The sequence below is a fragment of the Neofelis nebulosa genome, chromosome 17, assembly GCF_028018385.1.
Source record: "Neofelis nebulosa isolate mNeoNeb1 chromosome 17, mNeoNeb1.pri, whole genome shotgun sequence".
Taxonomy (NCBI): Eukaryota; Metazoa; Chordata; class Mammalia; order Carnivora; family Felidae; genus Neofelis; species Neofelis nebulosa.
In genome coordinates this window covers 8,081,262-8,104,920 of record NC_080798.1, presented here as the reverse complement: position 1 = coordinate 8,104,920, position 23,659 = coordinate 8,081,262, and the positions used below count along the sequence as shown (strand labels likewise).

The 23,659-nt window shown below is 59.7% G+C and overlaps 2 protein-coding genes across 8 annotated transcripts in view; one reads left to right on the top strand and one right to left on the bottom strand.

Annotated features, from left to right (window-relative positions):
* MYH14 (myosin heavy chain 14) overlaps window positions 1-6,099 on the top strand; it is a 104,372-nt gene extending 98,273 nt beyond the window's left edge. For all 7 annotated transcript variants that reach the window (XM_058708296.1, XM_058708294.1, XM_058708301.1 and 4 more), the window contains 3 exons: window positions 2,059-2,167; window positions 5,212-5,384; window positions 5,523-6,099. In XM_058708296.1, coding sequence (XP_058564279.1) covers window positions 2,059-2,167; window positions 5,212-5,384; window positions 5,523-5,682 — 442 coding nt within the window. In that variant the 3' untranslated portion in view covers window positions 5,683-6,099. The remainder of the gene's footprint in view (window positions 1-2,058; window positions 2,168-5,211; window positions 5,385-5,522) is intronic.
* Window positions 6,100-7,315: 1,216 nt separating this feature from the next.
* Window positions 7,316-22,606, bottom strand: KCNC3 (potassium voltage-gated channel subfamily C member 3). The gene is given in 6 exon segments (XM_058708307.1): window positions 7,316-10,397; window positions 14,333-14,438; window positions 14,440-14,459; window positions 14,730-14,921; window positions 16,397-17,507; window positions 21,707-22,606. Coding segments are annotated over 6 exon segments (2,451 nt in total). The 5' UTR covers window positions 22,592-22,606; the 3' UTR covers window positions 7,316-10,260.
* Between the last annotated feature and the right edge of the window lie 1,053 nt (window positions 22,607-23,659).

The following is a 23,659-nucleotide window of genomic DNA, read 5'->3' as shown; positions in this document are numbered from 1 at the left end:
TGGCAGAGACAAGGTTCCAAGAGTGAGGGAAAGTGTTAATGCCTTCCTGGGGCCTAGACTCAGAACTGGGCCAGTGTCACTTCTGTTGCATCCCGTTACCATGGCAAGTCACGTGGCCAGCTCAGATTGAAGGGCATGGAGAAATAGATTCTATCTCTTGGCGAGAGAAGCTGTAAAGTTCTGTTGCAAAGGGTGTGGATACAGGAAGAGGTGAGAATTGAGGCCATTTCTGTCCCAGGCAGAGCAACAGCCCTGGGGACTCATACAGGAGACATCCAGGGCATCTGGAGGAGGGTGACTGGTCCTAGAAGCCTGTGACTTAGGAGAGGGATGGAGAGGCGAGAGCCTTGAATGCCAGGCTGAGGAACTCTGTCCTGGGAAGATGGGGAGCCTTGGGGGCTGTGAGCCAGAGAGAGGGAGGGCCAGTGCTGGGTGTAGAAAGTCCCCCCTGGGGTCAAATTGGGAGCAGACTAGAGAGAGACTGGGAGCCGAGAGGCCAGGGTGGAGGCTGGGTGATGGTCCAGGTGGAAGGAAATGAGGCCTGAGCTGGGGCTGGGGCCGTGAGGATGGACACGAGGAGGTGAAACAGCGTGAGTGGGGGGCAGAGGAATGGAACTGGGGGCCGATATGCTGTTGTGGGTGTCGGGGGGAGAGTACAGGGTTTGGGGTAGAGTCCTGGTGCCTGGGGAGAATTGGGGGAACATGTTGAGTTTACTGGGGAGCATGATGAATGTGAGAAGTCTCAGGGACAGGCAGTGGGAACTGGCCCCAGACGCTCGTGGGAGTTGTTCTTATCCAGGGGCTCATGGGAGATGTAGTTTGGGGTCTCTGGGGAAGCCCCTCCCCCATTACATAGATGGAGACACTGAGGCTCAGGGGGTGTCGGTGACCTGCTCAAAGTCACCCCGGGAGCAAGGAGTGGCGGGGGACCTGTAGCTGGAGCCCCCACCCCCACCCCCGCATCCCTTTCCACGGCTGGAGCCTCCCGCTCCCCCCACCCCGGGCCTGCCTCTCAGCACATCTGGGGCTATGACGTCCAGTCGTGGCTGCCAAGCACCGCCCGTCGCTAGGGGCCCCGTCACGCAGACTTCACCCCGGGGGTGATGGTCCACGCGGGACAGCGCAGATGAGCCGGGGCCACGGGGATGGGGGAGTTCGGGAGAGGGGAGGGGCGGGCTTTAGGGGGTTGGGGGGAGGCGAGGATGGCTCCTGCGTCTGGCCTGGAGATCTCAGTGGAGCACGGGGACCCGGGAGGAGGAGCGGGGACCCGGGAGGAGGAGCGGGTCTGGGAGAAGGCGCTGAGCCCAGCAGGGAAGGGCGTGCAGGGTCTGGTGGGAGGCCGAGGCCGGGAGGCCAGGAGGCCGGGAGCGGGTCGGGGCTGGAGCCCAGGAGACACATTTAGCAGACAAAAGGCTGTTGATGGGTGTGGAAACCTGGGGCACAGATGAGCCTGTCCAGGGAAAGCATGTGTGTGTGGGAAGGGGAGAAGGGGCCCCGGGGAGCCGAGAGGGGAGCTCTGGGCTTCCAGAATGTCCCATCGACACTAGGGACGGTGGAGAAGGGAGTTGAGAGAGAAAGGACAGGCTAGGCCAGGTGGGTGAGCACAAGGCTTGAGCTGAGGGCTGGAGGACAGAGAGGAAGGGACGAGACAGAGTTTGGAGGGGCAATGTGACAGGGTTTGGGTACTGACAGGCTGGGCGTGGGGCAAGGAGAGAAGGGGCGAGGACAGTGCCCCAGATCTGACCCGGGGACTGGTGGTCAGTGGGTCAGTTCCCTGAGAGGAGGCTGGGGGGAGGCGCTGTGGGGGATGGAGAATAGAGAGACGCATGGAGACACTTTCAGGAACACCCAGCATCTTGGTACAAGTTCAGGACGAGATGCCCTGGAGTCGGGAGGCTGGGAGCCATGTCTGGCCTGCGTAGACCGTGGGAACCACTTGGGGGTGGGAGAGAGGGAAGAGGCCGCTCCAAAAACAGGACGCGGCCACTGGACAAGGTCGAGGGGACAGAAGCCCCCGGGAGCCCCTCTCCTGATTGTCTCCTTCACTCCTCTCTCCAGGGAGCGCATCCTCTCCGGCAAGCTGGTGCGCAGGGCTGAGAAGCGGCTTAAAGAGGTGGTGCTCCAGGTGGAGGAGGAGCGGAGGGTGGCCGACCAGCTCCGGGACCAGGTGAGCCGCTCACGTCTTTGGGGAGCAGTGGGGGGGGGGGGCGGTTTCCACTGACAGAGAAATAGCACGTGTTGTCTGCGGAGGCAGTGAGTTCCCATCACAAGAAATAACGTGCAGGTGCCAGACTGGGACTGAGAGCAGACACCATTCTGGGGCTTGGTGCATCAGCAGAGAGCTGGAATCAGTGACTTTGCCATCTGTAAATTGTGGAATTTTTTTTTAAGTTTATTTATTTTGAGAGAGAGAGAGAGAGGGAGGGAATCCCAAGCAGGTCTTGCGCTGTCAGCACAGAGCCTGACTCGGGGCTTGAACTCACGAACCGTGAGATCATGACCTGAGCCAAAGTCAAGAGCCGCACTCTTAACCAACTGAACCACCGAGGCACCTCTGTAAATTGTGGGAACCTAGGAAAGGTCCTGGTGGGGAGCTGAGACAGCCAGGGAGAAGGAAGAAGTTAAACCCTACCAAGAGGCTAGGCTGAAGCTGAAATAACAACGTGTGATGTTTATTGAGTTCTTCGTCTTTTTTTTTTTTTTTTTAATGTTTATTCATTTTTGAGATACAGAGACAGAGCGCAAGTTGGGGACGAGCAGAGAGAGAGAGGGAGACACAGAATCTGAAGCAGGCTCCAGGCTCTGAGCTGTCGGCACAGAGCCTGATGCGAGGCTTGAACTCACGAACCACAAGCTCATGACCTGAGCTGAAGTCAGATGCTTAACCAGCTGAACCACCCAGGCTCCCCTATTGACTGCTTTCTATGTGACGGGCACTGTGCTACAGACATAACACGTAGTACAATTAGTTCTTATTGGAACCCTAGGTACTACTATTTTCCCTCTTATTCTGGTGAGAAAACTGAGACACAGAAAAGGGAAGCAAATTGTTCAGATTACTTAGCTAGTAAGAGATGGAGTCTGGGATCAAACCCCAGCGGTCTGGCGGCAGTCTGTGTTGTTAATTTAAAAAAAATTTTTTTAACATTTATTATTATTTTTTTAATATTTATTTTTTTAAATTTTTTTTAATGTTTATTTTTGAGACAGAGAGAGACAGAGCATGAATGGGGGAGGGTCAGAGAGAGGGGGAGACACAGAATCTGAAGCAGGCTCCAGGCTCTGAGCTGTCAGCACAGAGCCCGACGCGGGGCTGGAACCCACGGACCGTGAGATCATGACCTGAGCTGAAGTCGGACGCTTAACCGACTGAGCCACCCAGGCGCCCCTAACATTTATTTATTTTTGAGAGAGAGAGAGAGGCAGAGCATGAGCAGGGGAGGGGGAGAGAGAGAGAGAGCGCGCGATACAGAATCCGAAGCAGGGTCCAGGCTCTGAGCTGTTTGTTAGCACTGAGCCCGACACGGGGTTCGAACTCGCGAACTGTGAGACCATGACCTGAGCCAAAGTCGGACGCTCAACCAACTGAGCCACCCAGGCGCCCCTGTTCTTAATTATTTATTGAGCAGTGACTGTGCCCCAAGTATTGTGCCACGTGTTTTTTTTGTTTTTTTTGTTTTTTCAAATACATGCTTTCAGTCTCTCACCAGCCCCAATGCACAGGTGAGAAAATGGAAACTTTAAAAGGGGACATAGTTTCTACCAAAGTCATACAATTAGTAGAGACAGAGCCTGGATCAGATCCCAGATTTGTCTGGCTCTGGATAGAGTCGCTGTGCCCTTAAAAGCTCAGCTGCGTCTTATTTGCCATTCATTCCACAATTGTCGGGTATCCACTACTGTGCTTGGCATGGGAGATATGGCTGTGAAAGAGAAGGAGAAGGTCCCTGCCCTCACAGAGCTCACATGTGTAGCATAGGAAAAGAAAGACGCAAATCTATAATCAAGGAAAGATAATTACAGATGTGACAAGGGCTATGAAGAAAAAAGTGAATGAAGAGAGGAGACATGAGGTTTAGGGAATATTCCCTAGATTGGGGGTGGTGGGGTGGGGCAGGAAATCCCTTCTAAGGAGGTGACATATGGATTGAGAACTGAGAGGACAGGAAGAGTCAGGCGGAGGGAACAGCAGGTACAAGGGCCCTGGGGTGTGGAAATAAGTTTGGTGGGTTTAGAGTGAAGAGCGGAGCAGTGTGGCTAGAGAGAAGAATGGAGCAGGAAGATGGAGTGATAAGAAATGAGGCCAGGGGCGCCTGGGTGGTTCAGTTAAGCGTCCAACTTCAGCTCAGGTCATGATCTTACTGTTCCTGAGTTTGAGCCCCAAATCGGGCTCTCTGCTGTCAGGATGGAGCCAACTTCAGATCCTCTCTCTCTCCCTCTCTCTCTGCCCCTTCCCTGCGTGCCCTCTCTTTCAAAAACAGATAAACATTTAAAAAAGAAGAAGAAATGAGGCCAGAGGGATTGGTGAGAGGCAGATCCTATGTGGCTTCCCCCTGGACAGGGTTTAGGGAGGGTCTTAGTGAAGATGATCTGACCAATGGGTTTAAAAGAAGAAGATCCTGCAGGGCCTGGAATGCCACACTGAGGGCCTGGGACCTTGTCCCAGCACCACTGGGGAGCCATGGGGGCGGGGGGAGGGGGGCTTTGAGCAGGGGAGGGACAGGGTCAGCTCTGGACATAGAAAGACACCTCTGTGGCCTGGGTGGCGCAGTCGGTTAAGCGTCCGACTTCAGCCAGGTCACGATCTCACAGTCCGTGAGTTCGAGCCCCGCGTCAGGCTCTGGGCTGATGGCTCGGAGCCTGGAGCCTGTTTCTGATTCTGTGTCTCCCTCTCTCTCTGCCCCTCCCCCGTTCATGCTCTGTCTCTCTCTGTCCCAAAAATAAATAAAAAACGTTGAAAAAAAAAAAATTAAAAAAAAAAAAAAAAAAGAAAGACCCCTCTGAGACCACATTGGGGGACAGTCTCACATCTGAAGTTGGGGTAGAGGCTGGCAAGAGGATCTAGAACAAAACGAAGCATGAACAGAAGGCAAGCGCAGGGCAGAGTCGGGGGTGGGGTGGGGCAGGAGGGATGCGGCCCAGAGCTGAGGGAGTGGGTGAGGCCGACACCCCCCGCCCCCGGACTTGACCTGGACCTCTGCTTCCACCAAGGTGGAGAAGGGCAACCTTCGGGTGAAACAGCTAAAGCGACAGCTGGAGGAAGCCGAGGAGGAGGCGTCCCGGGCGCAGGCGGTCCGCCGGCGGCTGCAGCACGAGCTGGAAGACGTCACAGAGTCCTCGGAGGCCATGAACCGCGAGTTGAACACGCTGAGGAACCGGCTCCGGTAGGGTCACCTGCACAGGCGCACCGTCACTCCATAAGCCCCGCCCCCATCTCTCTCTTTCTCCCGTAGCTCCCGCTCACTTTTCCCCTGCTCCCCTCAATTAACCGCCCGTCTCCTGGTCTCTCGCCCCCCCTGCAGACGCGGCCCACTCACCCTCACCACCCGCAAGGTGCGCCAGGTCTTCCGACTGGAGGAGGGCGTGCCATTGGAGGAGGAGATCGAGGAGGAGGAGCCCGGGTCTGGGCCGCCACCCCCGGAGCCTGACGAGCCCCCGGCAGCGGCGCCCCAGCCCCAGTGACCCCGCCCTGCCCCCAGCTTTGGCCCCTCCCTCCCTGGCCCCTGGTCCCTGGGGCACCTGTCCCGGGAACCCAACCTCTGGCTTCTTGCACTTTGAAGATGGTGCCAGCCTTTGGCACTATAGCACTTACCAACCCCATGTGAGGGGGCAGGGGCTGAGACCCATGGACCCCTAAACACAGGGGAGCAGGGGAGCAGGGCAACGTGGAGGAGGGCTTTCGCTTGGAAGGAAATCCGGGAGCAGTTAGCAAGCTGTGGCCCCATAGGGCTCCCCTCCCTCCTTAAGTTGTTAATGATCTTTATAAGCAAGGGAGCATGGCTCCCCTGTCCTCCGAAGCCAGGGTTCCCATTCCCCTCCCCCTCTCGCCCCCCTCTTCCCCTCCTCCTCTCCATTCTCTTTCCACTGACCCCGGAACTCCTGGGAACTTCTGAGCGACAGCAGCCGGAGCCCCAGGTCTCCACCAACCTTTGACCCTTGCAGAGGGGCGGGAGAAGGGAACCCCCCCATCACCCCCTCTCCTTCCCCATGTGTTCCGCCCCCCCCCCCCCCCTTCTGGTTGCTCTTGTGTGATCACAATTAGGTTTGGAGTTTCCTGTGGGGGCCGGAAGAGGCCCCATACCCTCCCAGCCTCCAGGCTCTGGCAGAAATAAACTCCCACCCCAACTGGACCCCCTTGGCGCTGTGTGTGTTCCTTCCGGGGGATCTCTGATGGGGCGGGGGAGTCACGGGCTTCTTCAGCCGCTGGGGCAGCCGTCCAGAACCAGCAGGTGGGGCCGTCAGCTGGTTCTCACAGCTGGCCGTGTTGGGAGCCTCCTGTGTACCAGCGTTTCATGTGAAGTAACTCGTTTCAGCCTCCTTCCCGCGTATTGCCTCCATTATACAGATGGGGAAACGGAGGCTGAGCCGTGACGTGCCCTGCTTCAAGCCTCCCGGTGAGTGACTGGCGGAAGGGATGCTGCACTCCGGCTGACCCTCAAGTCTTTGCAAAGCTGTGACAGGGTGACCGTGGAGCCATCTGTGGAGTAGCGGTCATTTGCATAGCTGTGCTAAACAAACAAGGGGAGCTCGCCTCCACCCAGAGCACAACCCCTAGAGGTAGGAATGATTCCTTTGCTTTCCGGCGCCTAGAACAGTGCCTGGCATGTGGTTGGGATTCGTGTATTTGCTGAATGAACAGATCACCCCCTCCTGCCCTTTTAGGGTGGTGGAAACAGCCCGGAGAGGTTGAGAGACTGCCCAGGAACACACAGCTACTGAGAACTTGAACCCACAGTCTGGCTTCAGAGTAGGCAATAGGGAACATGGGGCCCTCGGCCCCTAACCTCTTACTGGAGACCCAGCTCCACTCCTCTCCTAGGGTCTTGCTACCCTCACGTAGGAGCTCATATAAAACCAGGTGCCGTTCACAGTTTCCAGTTAGGGGTGTGGATCCCATTTTACCATCAGGGAAAAGGCAGGCACTACCCCCTGCCCCTCTCCCCCCCCCCCCCCCAAATCACAAGGTGAGAGCCGGTGATCAAGGGGATAGCCGGCCCCCCAAAGTGCACACCCTTGTTACTTTCATATGACCCCTGCTCTTGAGGCCCCCACCCTGGCCCAGATCTGGAAACCTTCCCAGGAAACAGGATGCAACTTTTAAATGAAAAGGAAACTTTTATTTCGGTGGGAAGTGAGAGGGCGGGCGGGAAGGGGGCATGACACTTTTTCTTTGGGGAGGGCAGGTGACATGCGGCAGCTTCTGCATTGGGCGGTTCATGCACCCAGGGTGGGCGTGGGGGAGACTTGGGGGAGGGGCCACGCCGACCCCTCCCTCCCTGCCCTGGGGGTGGGCTGAGAAGACCCGCCATTAGCACCAGAGTTGGACGATTTGCAGACCTCCCCTCCCCACACTGACTCCGGACACCCGCCCCCATCCCTGAGAGCGCCCCCTGGCCACTCCTCCCCCCTCCCGCTTCGACAGGCCAGGCCCGCCCCGCCCACGTTGGAGTGAGAGACTCTTATTGCTGTGTGTGTGATGGGGAGGAGGAGCCGCTGAACTCGGGAAGACCCCCAGCCGTTCGTTCCTCCCCAATCGCCCCGCCCCTCGCCCCGTGTCCGTGCGTTCCCGGAGCGCTGGAGGGGCGCGACATGCGTGTGGGGAGCGCGTCATGCAGCGCATGCGTGTAGTTGCAGGCACCCTGGCGGCCGGGGAGAAAAGGGGAGCGGGACTTAGAAGTTGTCCCTTTGGCTCTCTCTTCCTCCCCAAATCCCACACTGTTTGTTTGACTTGGGGGATGGGGGTTGGGGTGAAGGACGTGAATCACGTTGTGTAAAGGTTTATGATTGTGATTATTTTTAAAAGCTGAACTAAAAAGCTGGGTACGTGTGGCAGACTGGCGAGCAGGGGGAGACGTTGGGAAGAGGGCTGTACCCTTTGGAAAAGATCCTCACCCCCTTTCCCCCGCACCGTTCGGCTTCCGTGAGGGTCAGGGGAGTCTGGGGTCTGTTGTGTTTTTTTTTTTTGTTTGTTTTTTTGTTTTTTTGTTTTTTTTAAAGAAGTTAAACCCTTTGGCAATATAATCAGTCCCCACCCCCATACCCTGGTGTCTGGAGCCCCTAGCCCTTTGCCTCGCCCCACCCCGCTCCCACCAGAACCTGCCCCACCCCTCACCCCTGATTCGCCAGGGTTTAGGGTCCGAGGGAAGGATGGGGGACTCAAAATGCCCCTTGCATAGGAATCGTTGCATCAAGAATCGCGCTCAGTGACACCCCCCAACCCTCGGATGGGGGGGGGGGGGTTCCTGAGGCCGTGGGAGCAGAGGGAAGGAGGTTGCTAGTTCCGTGGGCCTCCAGCTCCAAAAGGGGAGGGGTCCCCTCTAAGGATTCTGGGACCGGTGTGGTCTCTGGGCTTGGGGGAGGTAGCGCATCCTTGAGCCAGGATGGGATATGAGAAATGATTTTCCACCCGCGAGCGTGGCAGGACGCGGAATGCCGGGGAAGGGTGGGCTGGGATCCCAGCCCCGGTAAGGTATGTCGTCGTTTCCCGAGCTTCTGCTATTCCAGTGTCCCTTCGCGCGGGCACATCCTCTGCTTTAAGTGGAAACACTCTACCTTGAATAAACAGTGTCTGGGCCAAGCAGCAGTATCTGGACTTACCGGCTTGTGAGCAACATGCCAGGAAAGACAAAACTTTTTAGATTAAGCGTCCTTGCACTGCCTAAAACCTTAGCACATCACCAGGGGTACAAATACAACTCTCTGGGAAACACTGATGTCCATGAAGAGGGTCCCTTTTGGGCACCATTTAAGGAAAGGGGCTCTTGGAAGAGGCAGGGCGAGGCATACGAAAGGGGATGCCCAAGGTTGGGGGTGGGGGAGGTCTGGTTCCCTGGAATTGCAGACAGGTTGAGCCTGTCTTGGAAATTCTAGTATCAGGAGAACCTGAGGTGGATGTCAGATGTTAGAGATTTGGGGATTATCTAGGGGTGGGGGGGAAGGCCTGAGGATTTGGGGGTGTCCAAGAAATGCCCAAGTGTGGGAAGGATCTGGAGCATCCCAAAGGCTGAAAGTGAGCTGAAGGGCTGGGTCAAGTCTTGGAGGTTTGAGCTGTTGGGATGCGGTCCAGGGATTGGGTGGGGTGGGGCGGGGGACAGCATCTGTACGCAGAAGTTAAGTCCCAGGACCCGGTGGGGATTTAGGGGATGCGGGGTGCCAGAGTGGGTCTCGGGAACTGTGGGTGCAGGTCTCGTGTCCTGGTAACCTGGAGGGGGCGTTGGGGAATTTTGTGTGCTAGGGCCAGATCATCCCAGAAATTCCGAGATGGGAGGTCTGGGTCCATGCAGCAAGAAGAGAGGCGAGCAGACCCCGTGGCGGGGATGGAGAGGGATGAAAGGGTCACGTTCACCAGAGGGATCTTCCTAAAGGCTGAGGGAGAAGCTGTCCACAGCCCACTCCCCAGGCCTCTGCTTTCGCCCTCTGAGCTCAGCTCGTTTGGGGGCCTGGGTGGCTGTTCCTCCTTCCCTCACATCGTTGCTACTGTATTACTCTTTACATCAATGTGATGGGCTGTCCTCCCGGGGCGAACGGTAGGAGGCTAGGAGACCCTCCCGCGGCTGCAAAGCCGGCCGGACCCCCTTGAGGCCCCGCCCCCTTCCCAGACTTCCCCTTCCCTCAATCGCGTGGCATGCAGCCCCTGGCGGCTTATTGCTGAGGTGGAGCTGGAAGGGGGGAGGAGGGATCCGGGTTGAGGGAGGCATGCAGACTAGCGGAGAGGCGCCCCAAAATGTAACTGGCATAATTTGGACGTATTTACAGGAGTTTATGGGAGCGGGATGTCCTATGGCTCATGGAGACCTGAGGCTTTATTGGGGGGAGAGGAAGGGGTAGGGGGGTGGCTGGAGTTTGGCTCCTCCCCCTCCATCCTGGGGGCCCAGGTGGGGGTGAGGGGTCCGGGGGTGTCTGCTGGCGTCGTCGTCTCGGTTGCATATTATTAATGACTTTTTGATTTTTTTAAAAAACCCTTTCCCCCACCCCCCACCCCCAGCTCCTTTGACCTTCTTCCCTGTCACCCCCAGTCCCCCCACGGGGGGGAGGGGAGCGTTAGAGGATGGAGGGCAGGGTTGGGGGAGCGCGGCGGGCGGCCCTGGGAGAGCCAGGGGGAGTGGCAAGGGGCGCGAGGCGCAGGGACACCCCGCTCAGGCCCGCGATGCTGCTCAGGCTGCGGGATTTCTCGTAACCTGGGGGGGGGGGGGGGAGGGAGGGGCAGAAACATGGGGAGGAAGCATGGAGGTGGGGGTGCAGGGGGAGGGTCCAACAGACAGAGAGACCCCGAGCCAGGGAAGCAGGGGGAGGAACGGCCAGAAAGGATAGGAGCCGGAGAAAGAGAGAGAGGGACGGGAAGAGGCAAGGAGACAGAAAAAGGGCGGAAGCACAGAGTCCAGGATAGAGACGGCGAAGGAGACAGAAGGGATAAGAGACAGACACCAAGACATAACAAAACAGATGGCAAGAGGCAGAGAGATGGACAGAGGCGGACCAAGGAGATGGAGAGAGAAAAGTGAACAAATCGGACAGTCAGTCGGAATCAAGGAGAAAGGTTCAGACATGGGGAGGGGGGAGAGACTCAGGGTTAGGAGGCAGGGTGGTGCCCACCGAGCCTCCCCCACCCCATCCCCACCGCAGCCCGCCCCTCCCACCTCCCCTCTCCCTACCCCCGTTGGCCCCCTTATCTGAGGCAAAAGGGTTGGGGGGGGTCAGCAAGGCGGATGGTGGGCAGCACGGGCATGGGGAGGGAGCTCGGTGGAATGCATGTGGGGGGAGCAGCCGGTGGGGAGGGCTCGGGAGGGCTCCGGTGGGGGCTGACCTAGCGGTGGAGAAAGGAGGAAAGGCAGGTGGGTGGGGCTGTGAGAGGCAGAAAGGAGCGTGAACTAGCAGTGCCCCCCCCCCCCGTGGGGGGGCGGACCTGAGAGAGGCAAGGCTCACCTGAAGGTTGTGATGAGGTATCTTTAAAGGGTCGTGGAACCTTCTGATGGGAAGGTCTAACAGCGGCCTGAGAGCCAAAAGGGTCTAAGACTGGGGAGTGTGTGTGTGTGTGGTTTCTGGGAAGCTCGGGAGGATCTCAGAGTACTGCCGTGTCTGGGGGAAGTTCTAGTGCGTTCCCAGGCAGTGCCAAGAGGTCTGTCTGGGCGAGGGGGTCTTGACCAGAGGACAGAGGGCCTGGGGGGCAGGGGTTGGAAGCCCAGTATCTTGGAAACACCCCCTCCCAGCCATTCCCAATTGCTAACCTGGGGGGAAGGGGCAGGGGGGGACCGAGGGTCTCGCGAGGTCTCAGGCGGTGACAAGAGCTGGGGACAGAAATACACAGAGTCACGGCGGGGGGAGGGTGGTCAGGCGGAACCCCCCAACACAGCCTCACTGTTGGGGGGACGGAGAAACGCCGGAATCTCTTCCTCCTCTCTGGTGTTTTCCGGGGGAGGGGAGCAGTGAAATGGGGGCGGCCAAAGACATCAAATATGGAAGGAGCTTCCGGGGTGACTGGGGGAAGGGCTGGGGGGAGGGAAGATGAGGGAAGGAAGGGGGGAGGGCTGGGGAGGAAGGGGAAACAGGTGTTAGGTGTTGGGCTCAGGTGATTCGGGAAGATGGACAAGGGTAGGGTCATGGGACAGGTAGGGGATTGGAGGGGGGGGGGGGTCCTGGGAGAAAAAGAGGGGGACAACAGGGGACGGTGGGTCACCCAGGAAGGATGGAGAGAGAGGAAGGAGCTTGGAAATGCAGGAGTGGGGAGGGATCCAGGACGTTGGGGCAGAGAGTTCAGTCAGCCCCATCAGCTCCGGCCATCATTTGAGTTCAATGAATGGATTTTGGCATCAGAGGCAAGAGAAGCAGAGACCCCTCCCCCAACCCACCCAGCCCCCACACCTCCCTCCCTCCCTCCCTCCCTCCCTCCCATTTCCAAATCCTCCCCCCTCCCTCAATTCCGTGGGGGCCCATCCAGACCTCGCGGTGGGAAACAGGGTGGAAAGGGTCTGGGCGCAAGCAGGGGGAGGGGTGGGTGAGGTGGGAGCAGGGAAAGGGGGGGGATAATGAGATGAAAATGGAGGGTGAATTGGGGAGTTAGGGGGTGGAACGAGAAGGGCCACTGTCCCTTCTGGACTCGGAGCCCAGAGGCCTGGGGTCTCATCCCTGTCTGCTCATGCCCCACCCCCTGAACTTCTGTGAACCAAGGCTGTCCCTGGAGGCCCCCGTGTCCCACTACAGCACCTCCCTAAGCTGCTGCACGTAGCGATTCGATTCTTTAAGGATGCGTCTGTGTATTTCTAAAGAAGATTCCACAGAAGTTTGTTGAAGGAATAAGTGATAGATCAAATTCCTTCAGGCAGCTCCCTGTCACCTTTAAGGTCAAATCCAGCCTCTAGCCATGACCACAAAAAGCTCTCATGATCCTTCCCCCCACCCCCACCCCAAGCTCTGTCTGGCACCCCTCTCCCCTGAGCTGCTCAGTTCCAGCCACACCTCCCTCCTTGCTACACCTTTAACAAATCAAGCTCATCCCACCTCAGGACCGCAGGACCCTTGCACCTGCTGTTCCGCCGGCTGGCCCTTTTTACCTTTCAGGGTTCACGTCACCTCAAAAAGGCCTTTGCAGACCCCCTTATCTGAAGTGGCCAGAGTAATGATCATGTCCTTTTGTCCATGTGTTGGGTTCCTTTTCTGCTTCCTCTGATCAGGGGGTGGCAAGCTTTTCCTGTAAAGGGCCGATCGCTACATATGTTCAGCTCTGCGGGCCACACGTTCTCCGTGACAACTATTCCACTCTACTGTTGTAGCAATGACAGTGGCTGTGCTCCAGTAGAGCTTTATTTACAAAACAGCCTGCTGGCAGGTTTGGCCCAGGGGCTGTAGCGTGCCAATCCGTGCTCTAGAGTGTCAACTGTGATGGCAGAGTCATGCTTTGTGAATCGCCAAAGTTCCAGTGCCTGGAACTGTGCCCTCAGCGATTAGTTGCCGAAGGGAGGGAGGGAGGGAGGGAGGGAGGGAGGGAGGGAGGAAGCGAGCTGTGTGTTAGCCAGGGTTGCAGTGAAGATTACAGAATCCTGTTAAATTCCTGGCGTGTGATGAGTGCTTGCTTATGTTTGTTGAATTACTCAGCTACTCTCCGTCTCGCCACTGCCAGTTCCCAGCCCTGTCCCTCCCGGTCTGTCCCTGATCCCTAACTCTCTCTGCCTTGTCCCTTCCTCTGCCTCCCCTCGGACCCTCATCCCAGCCTGCTCCCCGGGCCTCCTGACCTCCAGTCTCCTGTCCATGCCCCCACACAGCCCAGGCGCTGACCTGCCCGCCCCCGCCCCCCACCAGGGTCCCTAAACAAGGTTCAGCCCAGGCCTGCTTTCCTACCTCACGTCTACCTGCCAGTCCCCAGTCTCCTCCGCTCTGTTTGGCCCAGTCCCTGTGGTCACTATGTCCCTTGGGATCACTTCTGCACTTGAGGTCAGGACACCTCCAGACCTCAGTTCCTTCGGGAAGCCTTCCCCATTACTTTCATCCTGCCCTGGGGAGCGTGCGAGTTCCTCTTACTGCGTGTCCCTGTGGTACCTCCCCTTGCGCAAGTATCACCCCAAATAGTGGCTTTCTAGGCCAGTGTCTGACTCTCCCAGCAAACTGGGAGCTCCTTGGGCGGTGTGGTGGTGGGGGGGGGGGTTCTTCCCTGTTGATTCCCTGTGCCTAGCACCACGCAGGTGACACGCAGGTGACACACAGGTCCTTGGTAAGCGCTGGCCAATTCACAAGCGACTGGACGAGCGGCTGAGTCTTCCCCATCCCATCTTGCACCCCAGAGTGTCCTGGGTGTGTACCCCGTTTTCTCAATTGAATAAAAAACCCAGGGAGGGGGGGAGGCAGGGAGAGAGATGTGAATGGGGGTAAGGATGGGGGTCAGTCGTGAGGGCAGGGGAGGGAGGTCAGGCACACGGTGGGGAGGGTCGTGTTAGTTCTGGGGGGTTAGTGAGGGGCAGGGCAAGTCCTGGAAGGGTGGGTGTGGGGTCAGTGTCGTGGCTGCTGGTTAATTGGATGGAGCTGTTCACAGTGAGGGGACAGGAGTCTCGGTCAGTGGGGGATGCATGTTCTCAGAGGGGTTAGTCAGGAAGAAAGTGGGGATCAAAGGGTGGGGGCTACTTACCCCGGGGGGAAGGGGTGCGTCCGCTAGGGGGATATCCAGGCTGCGGCATTGGCGTTGAGGTCGGGCAAGAAGCTTGGGGGGCCTGGCTTACGCCAGTCTGGGGGGAGCAGTGGGGGAGCACCGGTGGCTGGGGGTGGGGGAAGAGGCCAGAGGGTCCGGGGTGGGGTGGGGGGAAATGGAGATGGAATAAAGACAGGTGAAGGGTCAGTGGTGAGGAAACTTGGGGGGCGGGGGATCTGGGAGGAAGGGAATTTGGGGCCAGGGGATGGGGGAAGGGAAGTCCAGCACCTCCTCCCCCATCTCCCTCCCTCCCCTGAGGGAGGGAGGGAGAGAGAGAGAGAGACAGAGAGAGAGAGAGAGAGAGAGGGCTCCAGGGGGCCAGTGGAGGGCACCTCACCTTTCCGGATGGAGCCGTCAGGGGAAGGAGCGTAGTCGGTGAGGAGGAAGCAGGCTCGGTCCCGGCTATAGCGGCCACGGCTGCCAGGGGTGATGGGGCTCTTGTCTTCCGGGGACATGGCGGGCTGGTCGATGGCTGGGCAGTCCTCGTGGGCAAGCGCGGCTGCTGCAGGGTCCCCATTGGGGCGGGGATCTGCGCCAGAGGGACAGACAGAGACACAAAGGAGAGAGTGAGGTGCAGGAACTCAGGGTGGGGTGCCATTAGCAAGGAGGGGGCTGGAAGTAGACGCCTGAGGGGCAGGGTGTCTCAAGGAAGGGACAGGAGGGGCAGGCCGGAAGCTGGGTGCTGGCGTGTGTGGCTGGTGGGTTTAGGGGACAGGTCACGGGGTGGGGGGAGGTGTTGAGTGCCGGGAAGGACAGCAGGGATGCGGAAAGGCGGTCAGGAGTTGGTGTGGATGGAGGGTGCTGTGTGGCGGGAGGTGGTGCTCGGGCCAGGTGTTGGGTGCTGGGAAGGGCAGGACTGGGTGGGGTGCTGGGCATCTGGAGGGTGGTTGGGAAGCGAGCTGGGTGCCTGGAAGGAGGCCGGGGTAGAGTGCCGGTGGGCGGTCGGCTGAAGTGAACGAGTAGGGCGGGACTGGGGTGCGGTGTTGGGTTGGTGGGGTAGATGGGTTGGGGTAGGTCTGTAGGGACGGCTGGGGGGCCTCGGGGGCTGGGAGGTAGCTGTTTAGGGAGGGTGTTGGGTGCTGGGAAGGGCACAGCGGGGAAGGGTTGGGAAGGTGACAGAGGAGGGAGGGCGGGAGGTGGGGGTCCCCCAGGCTCTGACTTGAGCTATTTTTAATTGGTGTGAAACTGGGTCAGCGGCCGAGGGAGCCAGATGAGGGCCGGGCGGCCCAGCTCCCTTTCTTGACCTACTTAAGTCATGGAGGTGGGGCCCACCGGCTTCTCCCTGCTCAGGACCACAGGACCTTGGCCCCCAACCTTCAGAGACACAGACTCCCCTAGGGGGAGGGACACACCGGGTCAACTTTCTTCTCCCTCATCTCCTTCCCTTCACCTCTTCATTTGGCCGCCTCTCTTGTGCGTCTCTCGGACTGAGCCGGAGCCAAGGGCCCTGGGTCCCGAGTCACTGTCACACGGCCGGCCCGCCCTCTGGGCCTGTCTTCCTGGCCTCTACCTACTTCTTGGTCTTTGAGTCTTGTCTCCTCTCTTGGCCTCGCTGTCATTAGAACCTGAACTCTCTACCACTGGCCCTCCGCCTCTGTCCTCTCTCTCTCTGTCTCTCCTGCTCTCGGGGACAACTGCTTGCTTTCTGTCGCTTCCGGGCTCTTTTCTCCCCATCACCACCGGAAGACTCAGACGCCGTGTCTCCGGCCGGCCGGTGATTCACATGTTAGACCGTCACATGTTAGTGCCTGTGCCCGAGTCCCCCCCTCCCGGTAGGCCGGTCGCTCTGCCTCCCTGGTCCCCCCGAATGTCCTGGCCGCGAGTCTGGCTCTCCCCCAAACCGTCTCTTTCACACAGAATGCGTCTGTTTCCGTGCCTCTTTGTTGACCTCAGCAATAGCTGTTCGCTTTTCCCTCTCCCCTCTGTAGTGACCGCCCCGTCTCTTAAGCGAAGCAGTGGCCTCCTCCCCCCACCCCCATCGGCCCCTCATGCACCCCTGCTCACCTGCGCGGTTGATCTCAATTACTTCCTCCTGAGCCAACGGGCAAGGCTCCCCGGGGGCCGGCAGAGGAGGCAGCCCCATGATCCCGAGCCCCCCCGCGCCCCCCCTGAGCAGCCCGGGGTGCGTGTGGGGGCCCGCTGGGTAGGCCCCGGCCACAGTCACCCCCACAGAGGGCGGGGTGATGGGTGGCGGAGGGCTGATACCGCCGCTGCCGTGGTGGGGGTGGTGCGGGGGCGGCGGGGGAGGGGGGTCGGGCTTGCAGTAGTTGGGGGAGCCGGGCTGCGGGGGCCGGGGGATGTGTTTGTTCTTCTTCTTGGGCAGCTTCTGTTTGGCCATGGCCAGCGAATAGTACATGCCAAAGTTGTTGACGATGACGGGCACGGGCATGGCGATGGTGAGCACCCCCGCCAGGGCACACAGTGCCCCGACCAGCATCCCCGACCACGTCTTGGGGTACATGTCTCCGTAGCCCAGGGTCGTCATGGTGACCACGGCCCACCAGAAGCCGATGGGGATGTTCTTGAAGTAGGTGTGGTTGGAGCCCAGGATGTCGTCGGGGTCGGCGCCGATGCGCTCCGCGTAGTAGATCATGGTGGCGAAGATGAGCACGCCCAGCGCCAGGAAGATGATGAGGAGCAGGAACTCGTTGGTGCTGGCGCGGAGCGTGTGGCCCAGCACGCGCAGCCCCACAAAATGGCGCGTGAGCTTGAAGATGCGCAGGATTCGGACGAAGCGGACGACCCGCAGGAAGCCCAGCACGTCTTTGGCAGCCTTGGAGCTGAGGCCCGAGAGGCCCACCTCGAGATAGAAGGGCAAGATGGCCACGCAGTCGATGATGTTGAGGCTGCTCTTGAGAAATTCCACCTTGTCCGGGCAGAAGGTGATGCGCATGAGGAACTCGAAGGTGAACCAGACCACGCACACGCCCTCCACGTACGTCAGGAAGGGCTCCGTCTCCACCTCCACGTTGGTGATGTTCTCCGGGGGAGCCCCCGGGATGGGGGAGGCCTGCGTCACCGTCTTGTTGCTGATGTGGATGAAGCCTTCGTGGGTCTCCAGGCAGAAGGTGGTTATGGAGATGAGAATGAAGAAGAGGGAGGCGAAGGCCACATACTGCGAGGCAGGGCAGGAGAGAGAGGGCAAAAGGTGACCCAGGCATCTGGTCAGCCAGCCACCTCCAGGAGACCCTCCCAGCGGCCGCCCCTCTCCTGCCCCCACCTCCGGGGAGACCCAGGAGTCCCCACCCCACGCCTCCATCACAGCCTGCGTCCTGCTCTTCCCTGTAAAGCTTGAAAAGGGGGGGGGAGGGAAAGGATCAGAGGCGGCTCTCCCCGGCTTGGGACAGGAGCTGGCCCCAGCAGTGGTGGCAGACGGGCCACCGACTGTTCTCGCGGAAACGGCCATTTCCGGTCCTTTACTCTGTCTCCCAGACCACTTCCCCACACCCGGTGTCCCATCTCAGGACTCCCCAGCAGGGTCCAAGGATTCTGCGATGGGAGGGGAGTGGCGGGGAGACTAAGAGCACTCACCCTCGGGGTATCAGAGGCTTTGGAGCTCAGCTTGGAGCCAAGGGAAGGGGAAGTGGAGAAAGTGGGCAGGGAGGCAGAATCCCAAAACAGTTACAAAAGTTATGAAAGCCTGCATTTGGAGCCAGCGTTTCCATGGCCTAATTTGGGCAAGGAGATTAAGCTTTCTACACCTCAGGTTTTTCACAGGATTACTGAGGATTACATTAGATGAGTATACAAAAGTCCTGGCTCCAGAAACAGTGCTTGGCCCAGTACCTGGAACTCAGTAAGAAAATCTGAGCTCCTGCTAGGGTATGGAGGCATCAGTTAGTGGGGGGCAAGGTCGATGCCTCAGAGAGAAGCCAGGGTTTAAGGACCTTGGTCACAATGCCCGGGACCCAGAGAAGGGAGAAAGCTGGGTGTCCAGAGAGGACAGCAAAGGGATGGAACCACCGAGGGGTGTTTGGGCCATAAATGGGGGAAGAAGTGAAGGGTCAAGTGTGCAAAAAGAGAAAAGGACAGAGGCAAGGAGGGTTGGAGTTTAAGGCTCTGGAGAGAAAGGGAGGGTCAGGGGCCTGAACGTGGGGGGAGATGGGAGACGGTGGAGCTAGGGCCAGAAAGGTGAGGAGGCTTTAGCCAGAAGTCCAGGGGTGGGGGGCACATGGGTCATTTCAAGATGGGGAGGACTCGAGTCCTGCACGCATTGGTGTGGATTTTGAAGAAAACCTTGAGGAGCCGAAGGGGTGCAGGCAAGATCTTAGAGAAGGAAGAGGACGGAGCAGGCCCCCTGGAGATGACGGTGGGTTTTATCAAACACGCAGAGAGAAGAGTGAGGTTAGTACCTTGGAGAGAGAAGGGGATGGGTGTTAGGGCAAAGAGAGGGCTTTAGTCAGATGCGCAGAGGAGGAGGGCCTGGGTCGCTTGACTTTTAATCAGGGACTCAAGAAGAAAAGGGGGCTCAGGGTCAGACTGAAGAGAGGACCCTAGACTTTGGGGTGGACTGGAGAGCAGCAGGGTCCCTCAGCAACTCCCCTTCCTCCACAGGGCTGAGGGGGCGGGGTCCGGGCTTGGGAGGGCTTAACTTTAATCTGAAGTGCAGAGCAGAGAGGCAAGCCAGAGGGTGCCGCAGAAGGGCCCGGGACCTTGAGGTGGGCTGGGGTCAACCTTGGCCCTCTCTGCCCCACCCCCCTCCTCGGTTCTCCGCAGTGGTTTAAGAGGCCAGAGGCCGCCGCAGAGCGCATGCCCTATGCTCCCCCGCCCCCTCCGAGCCGGGTGCGCGGCGCAGGCTGCGGCACCGCAGTGGGGGCGGGCCGGGCCGGGGGGGGCGGGGCGCGCGGCGGCCAGCACCGCGGCCAGCTCCCCCGCCGCAGTGCGCAGCCGCCGCGGCCGAGAGCGGTCTTAACCCCTTAGGGGCCGGAGCAGAGCAAGAGGGGCGCAGCCGCAGTGCCGCCGCTTCACGTCGGGAGACCGAGGGCCAGGAGTTTAACTCTTTCCCTCCCAGGGCAAGGAGGGGAGGGTGGGCACCCGCCGCAGTGCGCAGCTGTAGAGGCTGGACAGCGCCGGGACTGGTTTAACCCCTTGCCCCGAGGTGGTTCAAAAGCAGAAGGGGTAGGAGGGCATGGAGTCCCTGTAAGAAGGAAAGGAGAAATTACGGGGAGGGGAGCGAGGATGAAGTAGGGCCGTACCCTCCACTTTGCATTGGCCTCCGCTCCCAACTCTCTCAAGCGATCTAATAGTCTGGAAAGTGCTTGGCACGCCTACACTCAAGAACCATTTGTGGAGTGAGTGACCACCCCCACCCCCACCCCGTACCTGTCCCGGACCCCTAGTCTCACTTCAGCACCCTTCAATGGGTTCACGAGGGAAGGGCGCCCCAGGCCATGGGGGAGGAAGCCACTCAGAGGCCTGAGGGATCATTTAGGGCCAAGTCCCTTCGGAACCTCTTTCTCCTCACCTCCCCCCACCCAACCCCAAATCTCGCCAACTCAGCGCTTCTCAGGACCAAACTTTATGCGGTGCCTCCGGGTCCCCCCCCCCCCTTCGCTCCCTCCCCTGGCGTGAATGCGGCACTGCGGCTCCGCGTCCTTCCCGGCCCAGGACGCGGCACGGTGGGGGGAGGGGGCCGGACCGTTCCTGTGGGTGTTTGGGTCCCAGGGAGGCTGGGGGGGGGGGGGGAGGGTGCCCGGAGTTGCTCCTCTTTGCCCCTCTTTCTAATCCTCCCCCATTTTGAACTACCCCCCCCCCCTTCCAACACAGGGAGGAAGTTAGTAGGAGGAAGAGGTTCAAGGGAGAACCAAGGGGGACGGTATCTGGGAAGTTATAGATGTTTAAGGAAAGTTTTGGGGGGAAGATGAAGGGAGCTTTGGGGGAAATCTGGCATTTCAAGGGAGATAAGGCTGGAGTGTGGGCTCTTTGGCTCACTTTGGGGGTAGGGGAGCAGAGGGGCCCAGTCCTGGGCTTTAGATGGTGGGGCAGGGAGCTTGGGAATGGGGGAGTGAGCAGGGCTGGGGTAGGGACCAGTGGAAAGATACCAAGGCAGGGTGGAAAAAACTGGGAGCTATTTTGAGAAGGAGGTTTGGGGTTGCTAACTTGTGGGGGAGTCCCAAAGACAGGTTCGGTAAAGTTCTGGAGCAGGAGGAAAAGTCAGTTGACTGACTTGGGAAAGGGCCAGGAGGCTCTGGATGGGGGATCCCAGAGATAAAGAGTGGGCTGTGGAAGGGAGAAGAAGCTGGGAGAATCTGTGGATGAAGAAGGCATATGGGAGCTTCTGGAGAGGAAAGACATATTATGGGGGCTCAAGGCTCTTCTGGAGACACTGAGGAGGAGTGTGAAAGGCTTGGGGGAAGTCTGGAGCTTTATAGGGAAAGTCCTTGGGATGGGAGTTGGCGGGGAGGATGCAGGAAGATATGTGAACACAGAGGACTGGAGGGTCCCAGAAGGGAAGACTCCCCAAGGCTCAGTGTTGCAGTAAGGGGGAGGGGGAAAGTGTCCTAGCCAGAGCAAGTGGTTTGGAGATTCACAGGGGTCTAGGAGGCTCTGAGATGAAGGCAGAGGAGTCCTCTAAGACTTTGGAGGCAGAAGTAGGGTTCAAAAATAGCCAGAACACTCAAACTTGGAGAGAGGAGGAGGTGCGGGGAGAGGGGCAAAGGGAGAAAGAATCAGGGAGGTGTTGTAGAACTTGAGGGACTGAGGGCTGGAGAGAGGGCTTCAGAGGAACTGCAGGGGGCAGGGGAAGCCAGGAGCAGTGTTCACAGGGTCTGGGACACTGACGGCTAAGGAGGGAGGTCTTCGGAGGGTCTGGGGATGGTCCAAGAAACTCAGGGCTGCGGAAGGGTCTTCTGGGGTCTCTGGGGTGGCCAAAAGAGGTGAAAAAGGATTTGCAGGGGCTCAGAAGACTCGGGGCTGGAGAAAATTCTTTTGAGGGTCTCAGAGAAGTCCAGGAAAGGAGGGGTGAGGTTGTTCACAGACGCCCAGGAAATTCATACTCGGGGAGGAAGTTTCTAAGAGTATTGGGGAGCCTAGGGAAGCAGGGTGGGGTTTGGAGGGATCTGGAGGATTCTGAAGGTTGCGGAAATGTCTTCTGAGGACCTGGGGATGGTCAGGAGACGGGGGTGTGTTCAGAAAAGTACAGGAGACTCAGGTTTGGGGAAACAGGCTTCTAAGACACTGGGGAGCCCAGAGACCAGGAAGACCAGGAGGGGCTGGGATGGGCCAAGGGATTCTAAGGGTTAGGATGGGGCATTCACAAGAGGCTGGGATCTCCAGGAGAAGGAGGAGGGAGGGGGGCTCCGAGAGCACGCTCACCCTGGCGGCCCGCGACGAGTAGGGGTCCTCGAAGAGCGCCCACACGCGGGGCTGCCAGCGGCGCCACCACGTGCCGCCTGCGCCGCCCGCGCCCCCTGGCGGCCCCCCGGCGCCGCCGCCCGCGTCCTGGAAGCAAAGGCGCTTGAGCTCGCCGCCCGCGCCGTCCAGGCCGCCGCCGCCCGCGCCCGCCTCGTCGTCCAGACCCGCGTCGTGGGCGCCAGCGGCGTTGGCGGCGTTTGCTGCGCCCGCAGGGTCCGGAGCCTCAAAGGAGTCGAGCGCCTCTTCGGCGTCGCGGTGCTGCCGGTAGGTCATCCAGCAGCAGGCCTCCACGTCGGTCTCGTCGATGCCCCAGAAGCCGAGCTCCTCCTCGAAAAGAGGCCCGCACACGTCGGCCGGACAGTGCAGCTTGCCTGTGCGGTAGTAGTTGAGCACGTAGGCGAAGACTCCCGGGTGCCGGTCAAAGAAGAACTCGTCGGCGCCGGGATCGTAGTCGAAGCGCGCCGCCGCCTCCGGCTCCGTCAGGCCGGCCAGCCGCGTCCCCGGCAGGGTGCGCAGCGTCGAGCGGTACGTCTCATGGCGCACGCCGCCCACGTTGATCACGATCTTGCCGCTGTCGCCACCGCCGCCGCCGTGCCGCCCCATGGCCGCCGCCGGCAGCCCGGGGCATGGCTCGGCGCGCCGGCCCCCGGGCCCGCGGGGTGCCGGGGGGCCCGCCGGGGACGCGGCGGAGCCGGGCTGCGCAAACTGCTGTTGCTGCAGCGGCGGCGGTGACGGCGGCGGGGGCAGCGGCGGCGGGGACTCGGGCGGCTGCGGCGGTGGCGCCGGCTGCTGCTTGCTGGCCCCCTGGCGCCCGCGGAAGGACGAGACGCAGACTGAGCTCAGCATTGGACGGGGGGCGGGGCTGAAGGGGCGGGGCGTCGGGGGCGGGGCTGCAGGAGGAGAAGCAGACGTGATTGGGTGGAAGAAGCGACGGGTGGAGGGGGCGGGGCCTCGGTGGGGGCGGAACAGAGCTGATTGGTCTGGGGACGGTAGGGCGGGGCTGAGGCCGGGGGAAGGACGGGGACTCCACACAGCCTAGCTGCTCGGGGCGGGGCTGCAGGTGAAACACACCGATTGGATCTTTCCGAGAGAAGGGGAGGTCCGAGCGAGGTGCCAAATGGGCAGGACGGGCAGCTAACTGAGGGGGTGGGACTAGATATGAGAAAGAGATCTGATTGAGCTGAAGAAAGGAGTGGGCGGAGCAGAGGAAGTGGACAAGTCCAAACTACTTAAAGACTTCTGACTGGCATGGGGGAGACGGTCCTGATTGGACAGAGAAAGGATCTAAAGAGCCGGCAACCTGGAGCCTGTGGGGAGGGGCAGATGGAGACAGCCGGGTTGGACCCCTAACTTTGCTTTGTCGGGGCAGGGCGGATCTTAAGAAGAGACAGGGCCTAGGAAAGTTAGAAACAGTCCTAATTGGGCTGGGTAGTGAGGGGGCGAGACTGAACGAGGGGCGGGAACTGGAAATGAAGAATAGACCGTACTTTCGCGCGAAATGGCACTAGGCTGGACCGAAAGGAGGAATAGGGACTGAGACCCAGTGAGCAGGAGAGGATATAAGCGAGGCCTGGAAACCTGAGAGCGTCTGCCTAGGACTAAGAAAGGGAACGAAGCGAGAAAGGGGCCGGGCCGGGGTTGCAAGCTTGGCCTGGTCAGACAGGGCTGGGCCGGGAAAAGGGGTGTCAGGATGTATGGATGAGACTGAGGAAGGTGGGTGGGATCTACAAATGGTAGAAACCGTCTTGAATGGACTGTGGGAAGACGAGACTAGGGGAGTACTGGGGCTCTAAGAGGCTTGAAAGCAACCAGCCTAGGCGGGGTTGGGGCAGGGCTAAGAGAGTACAGAACGGGTATGGGGACGCTACGGGAAAGGTGAGACCTGCAGAGTACAAAATTACCGGGCTGGATGGA